This window comes from Zingiber officinale, chromosome 6B (assembly GCF_018446385.1).
Source record: "Zingiber officinale cultivar Zhangliang chromosome 6B, Zo_v1.1, whole genome shotgun sequence".
NCBI classification, from domain to species: Eukaryota; Viridiplantae; Streptophyta; class Magnoliopsida; order Zingiberales; family Zingiberaceae; genus Zingiber; species Zingiber officinale.
The window spans coordinates 4,190,855-4,205,771 of record NC_055996.1 but is presented as its reverse complement, the minus strand read 5'-3'; the positions used below and the strand labels follow the sequence as shown (position 1 = coordinate 4,205,771).

Below are 14,917 nucleotides of genomic sequence, written 5' to 3'. Positions count from 1 at the left end.
CAAAGTGAACTCGGACCTATTCTACAACATCCTTAATGGACTCAACCAAATCCAGATCAGACCAGCCCACCTCTAGTTTCTCTAGTTTCTAGATCTATCCTTAGCTGATGCTCTTTACTTCGCAAGCCTTCGGACCTCCGGCAGGAGATCACCGTAACCTCGACTCACAGACATTTGAGAGAGGAGGTGTCTGAGCCAGCAAAAAAAGAGACACCATCAATTAATAAGCGTTTAATTTGTGTAAGTGAAAACCTATAGTAATATTGATAATTTAATAATGAGCAACTCCATAGAACAAGTGGTTGGTTAAAATGCATGATAGCATGTTATATGACTTATAAATGTAAAATTAATTCTAATTATTCCTAGTGTTTGAATCCTTGTTACGAGATATTAAAGCATGCATGCGTGTACTGATCATCTATCACACGCATTTTTTATTTTGGGCTAAAAACTATAACTAGATTGAAGAAAAGAACCACTCTTCCTTTCCAGTAGGTTTAAGTTGGTTTAGGTAGCAAATAGAAACATTATCTCACAGGAAGCCTGTGAGCCTGTCTTGAGACAGAGGAGCAAACACGTACGAGTAAACTAGTCGCAGGCTCTGAAAGCAAAAAACACTTGAAGAAACAAAAAAAAATGATCTTCTTTACAGAGAGAACGGATCAAATCAATGATGATTAATTATTGAAAGAATATTTTTAATTATTTACTCTCCATCATCATCCATCATTAAAGAAAAACAAAAGTATAATATGAAAGGAAAAGAAATTAAGCCTCACCAAGGCAAGGCAAGCTTCATAAAGTTTAACGAACTGCTTTATTGAATAATGATAGAACAGTACTACCTCAAAACCAGGGAGCGATCTGTGTATTTGATTGCGAGGATAAAGATCGATAGATGAGGGATGCCCAAACAAAAGATCAAAAATTTATATATATTTTGCACATTTGATATGATTCTGTTGGGATTTTGAGCAACTCGCTAGAACATCTTCACTGCGCTTTTCACCTTGGAAAGCCATGGAAACGTCTTCCTCTGTAATTCCAACAAAATTTTCACCACTTTTGTCATTGGCGGCCTCTCCGCCGCCTCCGCAGCAACGCACCGGATGGCCAAGTCCATGACTCCGATCATCTCGTCCCGGTGACACTCCACCTGCCCTCTCATTGCAGGGTCAACCCATTCGTCCAAGTGGCGTTCACGGTAGCAGTAACGAGCCCACTGCAGCACCCCTTGCTCGTCGCCGTCGACGTCGCGCCTCCCGGTCAGTAGCTCCACGAGGAGCATGCCGTAGAAGTACACGTCGCTCGCCTCTCTCTCCTTGAATTCCCCTGCCATTGCACCTCGCATTAGAAACAGAGCAGCCATGGACAATCTTGTGATTGTTCTATGATTTACCAGGACTGAGATTGGCTACGTTGAGTACGAGGCGAGGCTCTCCGTTGCCGTCCAAAACGACGTCCGTCGCGGTCAGCATTCCGCTCCGACCGCGGTGGTGAACGTAGCAGAGGCCCTTGGCGACGCCAAAGGCAACTCTCCGACGCTTCTCCCAGCTCAAAGCTGTCTTCGCGTCGCCCAAACTCTTGACGCCTGTCAATGGCTCGTACAAGAATACCCACGTCGTGTCTGACCTGCACGCGGCGATCAAACCCACCACATTGCAATGCCGTAGTCTCCCCGACTCAGTCACCTCCGCCCACCCCAACCAGGGAACCTCCCCGGCCGCTTTCACCGTCACCAGCTTCCCGTCGCAGGTCTCGCTCTTGGAATTCTTGACGGACGCCAGGATGTCTTCCGTCGTCAGTGAAGTTTTCCGGAATTTCCTCACCTCCCAAGTGCAGTCGCCGACGGTCTCCACCTTCTTTAGTTCGAACTCTCGGCTCCGCCACCAACGTCGCAATAAGAAAGCCAAGACAACGGAGAGGAAGATGACGAGAAGCGCTGCTGCGAGAACCGAAACCGGAAACCACCACGGCGGCCTCCCTGCAGCCTCCTCGCATGCCGGTAGACCGCTCTTCGGCCCGCCACCGCATAGGCCAGGGTTACCGGCCAGGGCAGTGGAACCGACGGAAAGAAACGCTTCGGTTTGCGGGACGCTGCCTTGGAAGCTATTGTAGGAGACGTTGATCGACACTAGCAAACCACTCTTGCCTAATCCCGGCGGGATTGCACCGGAGAAATCGTTCACCGAGAGGTCCAACGCGCTGAGGACCGGTAGATCAGCAGCCCCACTCGGAATCTCGCCGGAAAGGTGGTTCTTGCTGAGGTCGAGCCTGACCAACCTTTTCAACTCCACGATAGAGCCCGGGACAGAACCGGAGAGTCGATTCCCGCTGAGATTGAATTCCGATAGCTCGGCGAACCGCCCGTACCTTGTCGGAATGCTGCCGGAGAATTGATTCTCCGAAAGATCAAGATGCTCGATGCCGTAGCCGCCGTAGAAATTCGGCAGGGGCCCGGAGAATCTGTTCCCTGAGAGACTCAGCATCCGAAGTGACATCATCTCCCATCGGCGGCGTCCGATCTCGCCGGAGAACTGGTTTCCAGAGACGTCAAGATAGTTGACAGCGGGTAGCCTGGTAAACTCCAGCGGGATCTCACCGGAGAGCCGGTTGTCCTCGATGCGGACCCTCTCTAGGGTTCGACACCGGGTCAACCCGCGAGGGATGCCGCCGGTGAAGGCGTTGGAGAAGAGGATGAGCTTGACAAGGCTAAGGGCGTAGCAGAGGTGCTCCGGAATCCGACCGGTGAGGTTATTGGAGGAAAGGTCGACGACGGCGAGCTCATCGTTTCCGAGCCCGAGCGAGCCGGGAATCGTCCCCTCGAACCGGTTCGACCAGAGTTGCAGGACCCGGAGCCGCGGAGTGGCCCCGAGAGAACCGGGTATCGGACCGCTTAACCGGTTCGAGAACAGGTTCAACACCTCCAGGTTTTCGAGCCGCATCACGTTCTCCGAGACCTTACCCTCGAGCTGGTTCTCGCTCAGGTCGAGCGAGATCAAAGCCGTCAGATTGTAAACGGACGGAGGGATCGAGCCCGACAGTTGATTCTTGTACAGAAAGAGATACTGCAAAAACGGCAGATTCCCAATCGAGCTCGGGATTCCGCCGGCGAGATGGTTGTAGACGAGGTCGAGGTGGCCGAGAGCGGTCAGATTACCAATCGCCGCCGGTATCTCGCCGGATAAATTGTTGTAGCCGAGGTAGACCCATTGGAGCTCCGTGAGATCGCCGAGCTGGGTCGGAATCGGCCCGATCAGCTCGTTTGAGGCCAAGGTCAGAAACTGCAAGCCCTTGAGCTCGGCGATAGACAGGGGGATCCGACCCTGAAAGTAGTTCCCTCCGAGGTCGAGGTCCTTGAGGCTGGCGAAACGGGAGATTTCGTCGGGTATTGGTCCGGCGAGGAAGTTGTTGGAGAGGTCGAGGACTTGCAAGCTGAATAAGGTTCTTCCACCTCCACCGTCCTCACCGGAGGGAAAATGAAGGGCGCCAGAGAGGTTATTGTTGCTGAGGTTGAGGGAGAGGAGGGAGGGGCTGAGCCCAGCGAAGGCGTCCGGAGGGATGGCACCGGAGAAACTGTTGGATGAGAGGTCGATCGCAGTGACGAAGGAGAGGGAGAGGAGGGCGGACGGGAGATCGCCGGAGAGGTTTCTCCCGGCGAGTTGGACGGCGGATACGTGTTGGGACGAGGAAGAGCATGTGAGACCTTCCCAATTGCAGAAGGCGGAGGTGTTGTTCCAGGTGGCCAGAGAGTGGAGAGGATCGTTGATGGATGATCGGACGGACAACAGGATTTGGAGCTCCTCTGCATGGCAAGATAGCAGCTGGAGGAGGAGGAGCAGCAGAGCAAACAGGGCATTAGCTTTCATGTTTAAGAGTGAGGACAGTGAAGAACTGGAGTACAGAGATTTGGATCTTTAAATATGCAGAGAGGGATAATTAAAGGTATGCAAGGTCTCATAATTAATGACAAGTGTGAGGGCTCGCTGGATTGAATGAGGAGACAAAGGTCCCAGGAAAGGTGGTATCAATGGAGCATGAGAATTGTGAACTGCTCCACTGCGTAGCCAAGGTAGTCTGCTTATCAATTATTCTAAATGGAGCTTGTCTGTGAAGCTTAGAATGATGTATGCATATTTTGTAAGTGACTCGCATGTTCTCTTGTCAGGTAAAGCGGGGTGGATGATCAACACATCCAATTTTCAACATCTTCATTCTTTCTTTTGGGAGGAAGGGAACATCATTGCGCTTCAGGTTAGTTGTCATGTTGAGTTGATATAAACTTGATCTCGAAGCATGCATACATAAGGGAAAACACAAATATATTCAAAGTTTTGTTTGATATATATTCACTTTTCTGTACTCCTTCTGTCTTCCATAAATCCATTTAGTCAATTTTAAAACATCAGAAGGGCGCGCATGCTAGAGGGAATTTCTAAATAATTCTAAAGGTTTGTTCCGGACGGAGGAGCAAACAAGGAGAGGATCAGAGGACTTAAAGGAAGGGGTGAGGATGGGCACCAAAAATAGGTAGAGGCACAGACACTAGGTTTGAAGAAAATTGTCAAGTTTGAAGAGGATATAGATTGGGTTATGCTCTGCGTTTGTCCTGAACTTTTATACGTTGTTTGATCGTGCTTACTTGCAATTTTTAATTGCTTCATAAACCATTTTACCCGCCAACATTGCCAAATAAGCCAAACAGAAACACATTCTAAGGTTTTCTTTTTCAGAAAAGATTTCTACAAGAGTTCTTAAATACTTACATGAGAATGAAGCTACTGAAGGGGAGTTTGAAGGTTTGAACAAAAAATCTTAGTAATAATTTTTAAAAGCTTTACCAATCGAGCTAGTTGGCACTCTAAAATATGTTTCCTTAGTAATCCTTGCAGGTCTGCATAAATAGGGTCTTATTAGAACCAGGTCGTGCCTCAAAGGTCAAAGAGAATTTCTTAGACATCCACTTCTTCATTTTAACAATTTCTTAGACGCCCATACCATCCAACATTTGATAATAATATAACCTGATAATAGAAAGCAAAACATGAATCAGAGCACAAGCTATCAACTTAAATTGAAATGGTAAAACTTTTAAGCTTGTTAATTCTAATTCATGCTTATCTATTGTTGTTGTTTTTTTCAGCTTCCAGTTACAGGCTAATTATTTGAGGTATGTTAGTTTAGCTTTTTGCTCTACCATTATGTTAGATCTTGAACACTCAATGAAGTCTGTGGTTTGGTGCACTGAACTCAGGGTGGACATGACAAGGCCCTAATAATGCAAAAAGGGAAGAAAATGTATGAGCCGATCATATCGAGTTGGCATGGACAAGCAAAACCCCTTAACTAATCCTTGTCAGTTTAGTATCCCAAAACACACTAAGAATCTACATATCATGCTATAGAGTAGTTAGAAGAATCAGCTTTGTGACAAATATTTGCAGTTGTATGTATCAAACTGCTGTACAAAGAAAAGAGTTGCTACTACTTCTGACTAACTTTTGCCAACCAAAGAAAGAAAAGACAAAGCTTTAGCTAGCCAATGTTGGTTTTTGATAAACTAAAATGCATGTTATGGTTGGAGAGTACTAGTTACTACTTTGCTTTTCTCTGTGCAGGAAAAGCAAAGCATGGACTTGTCAAGATCTGTTAGGACTTAGCCATCAGGCTGAAAAGATGCCCAAGTAACGTGGAACTTCCCTATTGCTTGTTGAATATGTGTGAATGGAGAAGAGGTGAAAGATGATAGAAGTTTCATTATGAATGAGACTTTAGTTCCATATTAGGAGTTTCATGGTTTGTTAGTTGGTTTATATTGATTCACGTGCATTGAGACTGTGAATAAATGCATGGGGGAAAAACTCTCTCACGCGTGGGTGTGTAAGGGATGCAAATCCAGGGCTCAAATTGCACTGAACTATATTGACTCGTGTGTGAACACGACTTGCGCGCGTCGAATGTCGGATCGGTAGGGGCAAAATTTGCCTAAGTGGAACAACCAACATTTTGCCATGTAAACCTTTTTGTTGCTGTATAACGGATGTATTAAAGTCGAGATTAATGTAAAATCAAAACAGGCGAGTGATAATGAGTGAAATAGCGAGCGTTTCACTGCTCGGCAAGTAATGGTCATTAATCAACCATTAAGCGATCACAGGCAGAGCATATACAACAACACAAATAACATTTCTCCATCTTCATTTCCTCCTCTGTCGTGCAACTCCTGCTTGGTAGAGTGCCCGTGATAGAAATCGGGTGTCACTCAGTTCGTCGTGACCACCAGTGTTTGGTGGGGATCACGATCAACCGTTGTATCTTGGGAAACAGACGATCATAGTAAGCTTCAAAGTACAGCTGGAGGTGGGTGAGTTTGTTTCAAGGAAACTGCATCAATCGTAGGCCTCGGTTCGCAGCTTAAAACCCGACCTGCTTGTTTGCTCGTCCGACCTGCCTCGCTCGGTCTGCTCCTAAACTTGTTGCTCAGCCAATCAGCCGCTCTGCAACACAAATCTGCCAGACCTACCACTCTACAACGTAGATCTGCCAGACCTGTCTCTCTGCAACGCAGATCTGTCCCTCTGCAACGCAGATCTGTTCGCCCTGTCGTTCTACAACGCAGACCTGCCGCTCTGTCGCTCTGCAACACAGACCTGTCGCTCTGCAACACAGATCTACCCGCATGTCGCTCTGCAATGCAGACCTGTCACTCTGCAACACAGACCTGCTACTCGACTGATCAGCCCACTCGGTGATTCAGTCCGCTCTTCGGCACGTAATAGAAATCAATTTCTACTGGTAACTTCAGATTATCCGCTCAAGTCATTTCAACTATAAGTTAAATTTAATTCAGTATAATTTAAATTCTACTAATATCTCATAAATTTTTGATAACAAATTGTTATGTTGAAAAATTGTTTGTATCCAACATTGTTTTCCTGGAGAGACACCATAAGAAGGTGTCAAAGTCAAAGAGGCTGGTAAAGCTGCAAAGTGAGGTTAGTCAGTTGGTGTATCAGTTTCACTGAGCATCCAATGCAATTATCAAGTAGAAAGTGAATCAGAGACTCATCCCCATACGTATACATGAAGCCATCAAAAGTTGAAACTGGACGTCAAATTAAATTAAGCCACGGACCAGCTCGCCTCTTCCATGCCACATTCATGTCTCCCTGCCATAAATCACGCCTTCAATTAAAGGCTTGACCCCATTTATCTTGAACGCGAGTACGCGACGCAGGCAAAAGTAGGCAAAGAGCTAACTCCAATAAATATCGGTATTTCATTTTGCACCATATACAGGGAATTAAGTGCCCGTATTAACTGTACTCGTTCTTTAATTACCTACTTCAAATTGACAATCAAAGTCTTTTTCCACCTGCATTTTTCTTCAACCATGCGTGGAGAACTTTCTTACTGAAGTGTTCATGGTAAGCAGCTAAGCATTTACCCAAACTCTCTTCCATTTGCCTAATAATTTTCTAATCTAGCACAAAATTTAAACTTTATGCTGTAATCTAGCATTTGTTGTTATTTCATGCACTTTCTCTTAAAATGCTGATTTGACAATTATATAGAATTTTACTGAATATATATACTAATATATGACTTTGTAATTTTTGTTAAATATACACAACTAATATAAATTCTATGAAATATAACATAATCAATATAACTTCTACCAAATCTGCAATAACCAATACGAGTTCTTTAAATTCTAGCACATAATTAAATCTGTGTTTCTTTACATCATTTGATTTGATGATGTTTTTATTAAAACTCTTAGATTGTATTACTGACACTTATCTCTTAGATCAAAACTTTATACACAAATTAACAGTATGATTAATATTTTGACGATGGTCTCCAAGGCAACTCTCTTAATATTTAATTGGTCGACATTTGAGGAGCTCAAAATAAAACTAAGAAAACATTACAAAATATTGAAGAAATAGAAAAGATAAAACTTAAAACTTAATGTAGAATTGATTTTTTTTATAGAATTTATATCGTTTAAATATTATTTGTACCTAATGTATTCTTGCATTTTATTGTTGTTGTGCAAGATTGGATAGAATTTTAAAATTAGCAATACAGTAGAAAAATAATAGTGATATTTGTATAGTATATAATATAAATTATAAAGATTAATAATTTTAATAAACTTGCACGAACGTGAATAAGTCAAACGACTCATTTGTACCTCTTTACAAAATAAAACTCTGTCCACGGAGGGGTGTGTTTGTCATTTTATAGTTTTCTTCTACAATTTTATCCTTCGAGTGGAGTGCAGTCACCGATCAGTTATTCTCACCGCAGCCATAGCAAGCGTCGGTGCTCTAATGGCGATTAGAAGCTGAGAAAATCGAATCCGCCCGACAGATATATAAGCGGAGAAAAGGGGGCCGTGAATAGAGGCTTCCTTCCTTTCTTCCTCGGCTCCTTGGGGGAGCCCAAACGATGGGAGAATCCAGCGACTCGGTCTCGGTGGATGTGGAGAGGATCTCCTTCGGCGGAAAGGTTAGCGTGCCCTGTGTCCAACGAGTTCTTCCTCTTCTATTTCCTCTCTTCCTTGACTTCGCTTTCGGCGAAATCTTGGATCTTGTGTTCGGCGTTTGAGTGCGCCAATGCTCTTGTTTAGTTTGTTAATCTTCTTCCTTCGAGGTTTATTTATTTATTTATTGTAATGCGTGAGTGCAACGGTGATGCGGTTGCTTTTAAATGATCTTCATGGTGATTTCGTGATGCGCATTTGAGTGTCTCAACTTGGACTATAGTGTGTCGGCGGTTGTGGTATAAATTGAGTGTTGGTTCCTGTCCATCTAATTTCAGATATATTTTCTCGAGGGCAGTCTAATTTCATATACTGATGGTAGCCTGTCGACCCTGTCTCATCTTTTTCCCACAACTTAAAAAAATGATATTTTGAGTAGTTTAGTGATGTATGGCACGTAATTTGTTGTTTACGTTGACTTTCCTTCTTTTGTGTCTTGTTGTTAGCACTGTCGTTTTTCAGTTTAAGTTATATCAGTAGCTTTGTTATTCAATGAAGTTGTATTTGAGTTTCATGAATAGCTTCATGTGTCTTACTACAGAATGCAGGTTGTAACATTTTTAAGTATCTGAGATTAATTAATTGTTCGTTCATCAAAGTTGTGTTTCAATGATATTAATAGCTTTATGGTTTTTGCTGAAAAGGAAGGGAGCAGAATCCTTCATAATTCTTTTGAGTAATGTTGCTATTCTCTTTTTGCCTTATCAACATTTGTCAATTACTTTCTCGTATAGTGACATAGAAAAGAAATACTGTTATTTTGTTCATATTTTAGACGTTGATTTTTCTTCTAGGAAGGTTAAAGTGGGTAATTTAGATCATAGGAAACTAGAATATTGAATCTTGCTTATATGTTGTTGGTTTTTAAGGCTTTTAAACAAACAACCTAGTACATGTGAATACCTTCTCTGACAACTGAGCTTATGACTCCTCTATGAGGAGTTGAGGTTTGCACCTGAACTGTTAAAAGGCCCAGAGATCCTAACATTCTTGGTCTATAAATCTATAAGCTTTAATTATATTGGTATATGAATTTATCTTTTGTGAACCTATAAAATTTCCAAAAGAATCATTTATCTACAATTTATTCCTCTATGTATACCTAGTCTCTGGTTTCACTATTAAAATAGTTTCCACTACGCAATGCTTGTCTGGACTTGACAACAAAAATGGAATTGTGTGCTCGCTAATTTCTTTTTTTCCAGTTGGCTAGGTTTGGTGAAGTAAACATACTGACATAGTGATGATTCATCTAGTGTTTTTGTATTTTTCATATATATATATATATATATATATATATATATATATATTTGAGTGTCTACCTGAATTTAAGGTTTTTTCCTTAATTAAGATAAAAATATCCATTGAACTTATTCCCAGGAACATCATGTGCTAACTCGTCATGGTCCCCTGTCAGTTTGTGTTTATGGAGACCTGGAAAAGCCTGCGCTTGTTACTTACCCAGATGTTGCCTTGGACTGTAAGTTGGATCCAGGCAAATTTATCCATTTCTGAAAGTCTTTATCCGTCTCTATTATACTTTGTGAATTTTCAGGATTATATCCCTGCAATTTTGTGATGATTGTTGTTGATCTTTATATTGCTGCAGAAATGTTTTTTTTTATTTTTTATTTTTGAAACAACTGAATGATCCTATTAATCAAACTCTATTTATGTATGTTCATCAAACAATAGTTCTATACTTCTATCTGTCTGCTAAATTGATTCGGACAACTTAGATTTCCTTTGCTCCAAAGTTCACTGACACATGTTTTTATGTACATAACTAAGATTGTCAACAGCTAGGTAAAATTGTGAGAACCTTTCTTATTGGAGATTGATTCTTTTAGTTGCTAATGGTCCCCTTTTACTCATTTGTTCAGATATGGCTTGCTTTCAAGGATTATTCTTTTGCCCTGAAGGTGTTTCTTTGCTGCTTCATAATTTCTGCATATATCATGTCAATCCTCCAGGACATGAGGTCACTATTCGATAATATTACAGCTAGCAGTCAAATTTCCTCTTTGTGAAAACAACTAGTTTATACAGTTGAGGCTTCAAAGTAAAATTGACATAACAGTTAGAGTCATTTTCCTTAAGAATTCTGCAGTTAGGTGCGGTTGCTATTTCTTCTTGTGATCCATTACTCTCAGGTGATCAGTTAGCTGACCAGATTGCCGATGTGCTTGATTTCTTTGGGTACTTATTTCTTTACTTCTCTCTTTCTAAATGGGCACGCTATCCATTATCTTGACATCTTTCTTGAAAATCCTCATTGGCTTTCTCTTTGCAGGTTATACTCTGTCATGTGTTTGGGGGTCACTGCAGGAGCCTATGTCCTTACTCTTTTTTCAGTAAGTGACCATGCAGCCAATGCTGTTTCGTATATTATTCTATTTTGTTTCTGTATTATATAGAGATTTTTATGTGCTCGTTAAGTCAAAATACAGGGAACGTGTTTGTGGTTTGATACTTGTTTCACCTTTATGCAAAACACCCTCATGGAAAGAATGGTTGTCTAACAAGGTTAGGTATCATTTCTTTCAATTGATGTTTTCTTGTGGAGTGGGGTTCGAACTGTAGCAAGCAAGTTGACACTTTTTTAGGTGATGTCAAATATTCTGTACTTTTATGGAATGTGTGGCCTAATCAAGGAATGGCTGATTCAACGATACTTCAGCAAGGTATTCTGGGAGCGTTTCTGGTTCCTTTCTAACTTGTGTCGTCAATATAATCTGTTTTATATTATATATTCTTCTAATTTTTCACAGGAAATTTGTGGAAGTTGGCAGGCTCCTGAATCAGAAATTGTCCAAGCCTGTAGATGTGTTAGTATTCTTTCATGCTCTGGATCCTTGGAAAATTTTTGTGTCTTATGCAAATCTCTCTTGAGACAGATTTGTTTTCTTGATGAATTATGCAGGTGCTGGATGGCAGGCAAAGTTCCAACATTTGGCGATTTCTTCAGTCGATGAATGAGTATGTTAGTTTTACTATCTTTCTCTTGTTAAGAAAGCAAAATGGGTGATTCCTAACACCTCTCTTATGATAGCAGCCGGTGTGACTTAACAGATGCACTAAAAAAGCTTCAGTGTAGGACACTCATCTTCGTTGGTGAGCATTCTCCTTTTCATTCAGATGCCCTCTACATGGCCGCCAAAATGGATGGGAAATACATTGCATTAGTCGAGGTGCTTAGTTTGGATTAACAACAATGATTCATGATTCCCTTTTTTATCTTGTTTGAAAATTTCTTGAAAATTGGTTTCCAGGTTCAGGCATGTGGATCACTTGTGACTGAAGAGCAGCCTCTTGCAATGCTGATAACCATGGAGCACTTCCTTGCAGGCTATGGTTTGCACAAGCCGAGCCAACTAAATTGCAGTCCTCGCAGCCCTCTCAGTCCCTCACACATCTCGCCTGAGCTGCTCTCACCCGAGAGCATGGGAGTGAAGCTGAAGCCAATCAAGACTCGCATCTCACTTGAAGTTTGAACTGTCAACTCAGAGTCGATGCATGGTCTTTGGCCAGGTGAAGGCTTACTCAAACCTGCATCATCAGTCTTGTATGAAAATTCTAGATTCTATACGGAAACAAATAAGGGCAAGAATTTTATAGGATGAGCTTTTGTTTCATTAATTCAGTTCCTAACCTGTAAATCTTCCTTGTTTACTTGAAAGATTAATAATGAAACAGAAACAAAAAAAAAAAAGTCAAATGAAGTTACTTCTGTCAGTTCATCATAAGTGACCTTCAAGTTCAAGGATCACGGGAGCAATCCGAAGCCTCTGCTCATGATGTTGGCCCGGGAACAGCCAGATATGGTGCTGCTTCATGATGCCCAGTAGGCAGACCACCACAGGATTGTTGTTTACGGAATGGTGAAATGGAGTGGGGATCATGCTTCGAAGTCAAGGGACACACAATGAAGAGCTGCTGGCAGGTAAGCTGGCGCGCACCTCAGAAGTTGATGGCAGGAAACATGAAAAAGACTTGATCATGATTACAAACCCATAAAAGTTGTTCTTTAATTCATTTCGATACGCAAACGCACCACAAATTTCGCAAACTGCCTTCTTTTTTCCTGACAAAACGATTAACAACTGAGTTGAATAACAGTAAATCCGTTCAATCAAAAGAAAAAAAAAACTTATAATTCTGTCGTGAGAGATCGACTAGAAAACCACAATAGATTCGAGTTTTTTTTTTTTAAAACAAAAACAAAAACAAAAATGCATCTCTTCATCTCCACTGCCCAAAATTATGCATTTATCTGCATCTGTAACCACAAATCCTACCATATATCGATCGTTCTCTTAGGAATTGTACCATACAGCTGCACCAAAACACTGTTGTAGCAGTGAAACAAAATAAGAAGAAAAAAAAAAAAATGATCTTTTTCATTTTTGTTTCCGGATTCAAGGTGGTTTTCTTCAGTTCAAGCTAGAACCAGGATTGTTAATGGCGAGATCAGTCCATCCTGACGCCCAGCATCCCGAATCGCCGTCCAATCTATCGAAGACCTCCGCCGCCGGCGTTTCCGCGTCGTCATTGTTGCTATTTCCGGAAAACAAGTTGGGCAATTCTATCCCGTGAAACTCGATCGAGGAAGAGATGGCGTCACTCGAGATCGGCAACACTGCGGGGCCCAGCGGAGACAAGCTGCCCAGGAAGCCGTCGAAGGCCCCCTCCGACGCCAGCAGCGAGCTGAAGCTTCCGGGCATGTCGAGCAAGTGGCGGTCGGGGTCGAGCGGCGGATAGATCGTCGAGATGAGCTCCGCCTTAGGCACGCCGCAGAGCTCAGAAGAGGATTTGGGCGGATTGGAGCGTTTCGGGTTGGAAGCGGCCGAGGAAGAGGAGGAGAAGCCGGAGCGCTTGGAGCTCTTGCGAGTGCCGCCGCCGACGGGGACGTTGCGGAGGGCGCCGCCTTTGGTCCAGTAGCGCCGGCAGCTCTTGCAGAAATGGCGCGGCTGCGAGAGGTTGTAATTGTTGTAGTAGCAGAACTTGGTGTCGGTGGAGTCGCACCGGGGGCACCGCAGGTTCTGCTCTTGCTCGGAAAACGGTGGCTTCGCCGCCGGATATGGTGCCGGCGCCGGCGAACCCTGCATTGTCTCTGAGGAAAAGTTGGGATTTTTACCAAGTCGCTTCTCCTTTGTTTTTCTCGAACTGGGTGGAGAATTCCGATGCAGAGGACTCGATTACTCAGTTCTGCAATCTGTCAAACAAAACCAGTGCCGATAAAAGCGATTTTGAGCGCTGCAGAAACTAAAATCGGAACTTCTTCTTCCCCTGAGAAAGAACTCTTTCAAGATTCTCGGTGAGAACATTCAAAGAGAGCTGTGAACCTTTAGCAGAACAAAAACAAAGCGATGCTTGCTCCAAACACACAACACGATGAAATGGTTTGAACTTCACCCGCAACAAAAGAAGCAAAAAAGAAAGAGAAGGAACACTGAATTCATAATTAATGCTCGAACAAAATTGTGAAAGACACACACAACTTATGTAGACATCTCGAACGCAAAGGACAAGAGCTCTGTGTGCGTAGAGAAAGATAGGACATGTTCAGACTTCAGAGATCAGAGAATTCAGAGTCGTCGATGAAGAACATATTCCAACTGCGCAGTAGCCAACCACCCAAACTCTCTCTCCCTCCCTCCCCCTCTCTCTCTTTCCCTTCCCTGCATTTTGATTTGATAGTATGGAATATATAACGCAGCTTGGCTCAGGTGTGACTCCAGAGGATTCCCCTGCAAATTTGCAAATTTTCATGCAATGCGCAAAAGATATTCGATTTTCCTTGTTCCTGTATATTCACCAATTTTGCTTGCTCAAGGGCAAAGGGACCGGTAGAGTGGTTGTGTCCTTTAGTCAAAATTAACAGTGCTTCTGCTGCTGCACGGCAAACGGCAGGGCTTCAGTGAACCAGTAGTAGGTGTGAGCTTGTACGCCCCCTCACTCTGCCATCAATGGCGACAAATGAGACAGGGTAGCTTTGTGCTTGGCCGCCAGTCTACTCCATCAGTTGTAGGTGCTGTAGCAGCTTCTACATGAAGCACGAAGTGGAACTTATATTATTATTATTATTGATTCTTTTACCACATGATAACACAGAACTAATTCTCTGTATCTAAGAATTTGAGATAAGAATAATCGAGATCTCCAATGAAGCTAGCGTTTCGATTGGAGAAGAGATTTCCATCACCAATCAAATCAATTTGCCTTGCCAACCACCGATGTGTGAGAAAACAAACTCACATGGAAATCGATCGGCACGAATGAATGAATGAATGAATCGATATCTCGATAACAACCTGTTCCCGAGACTATTCCGTGTAGTGTTTCCATGAACAGGGAATCAAT

The 14,917-nt window shown here is 42.9% G+C and overlaps 3 protein-coding genes across 5 annotated transcripts; 1 reads left to right on the top strand and 2 right to left on the bottom strand.

The window, feature by feature from the left end:
• Positions 1 to 791: 791 nt before the first annotated feature.
• Positions 792 to 3,872, bottom strand: LOC121991744 (leucine-rich repeat receptor-like serine/threonine-protein kinase SKM1). Its single transcript, XM_042545771.1, has 2 exons — positions 1,403 to 3,872; positions 792 to 1,335 (listed from the first exon to the last, which is right to left on the bottom strand). The coding sequence occupies exons 1-2, from the start codon at positions 3,870 to 3,872 to the stop codon at positions 986 to 988; spliced, it is 2,820 nt and encodes a 939-aa protein (XP_042401705.1). The 3' UTR covers positions 792 to 985.
• Positions 3,873 to 3,933: 61 nt separating this feature from the next.
• Positions 3,934 to 12,174, top strand: LOC121991745 (protein NDL2-like). 3 transcript variants are annotated; one of them, XM_042545773.1, is made up of 13 exons: positions 4,036 to 4,075; positions 4,172 to 4,257; positions 8,320 to 8,520; positions 9,935 to 10,034; positions 10,438 to 10,535; positions 10,665 to 10,753; positions 10,848 to 10,908; positions 10,994 to 11,080; positions 11,161 to 11,238; positions 11,326 to 11,382; positions 11,478 to 11,533; positions 11,610 to 11,745; positions 11,827 to 12,174. In XM_042545773.1, the coding sequence occupies exons 3-13, from the start codon at positions 8,461 to 8,463 to the stop codon at positions 12,046 to 12,048; spliced, it is 1,044 nt and encodes a 347-aa protein (XP_042401707.1). In that variant the 5' UTR covers positions 4,036 to 4,075; positions 4,172 to 4,257; positions 8,320 to 8,460; the 3' UTR covers positions 12,049 to 12,174. The 3 variants fall into 3 exon arrangements, with proteins under 3 accessions (XP_042401706.1, XP_042401707.1, XP_042401708.1); XM_042545774.1 differs by having other exon boundaries at positions 10,655 to 10,753; XM_042545772.1 differs by lacking the exon at positions 8,320 to 8,520 and having other exon boundaries at positions 3,934 to 4,075.
• A 629-nt stretch (positions 12,175 to 12,803) lies between these two features.
• LOC121991743 (dof zinc finger protein DOF1.7-like) lies at positions 12,804 to 14,502 on the bottom strand. The gene has a single exon (XM_042545770.1). The coding sequence runs from the start codon at positions 13,660 to 13,662 to the stop codon at positions 12,988 to 12,990; it is 675 nt and encodes a 224-aa protein (XP_042401704.1). The 5' UTR covers positions 13,663 to 14,502; the 3' UTR covers positions 12,804 to 12,987.
• Positions 14,503 to 14,917: the final 415 nt, after the last annotated feature.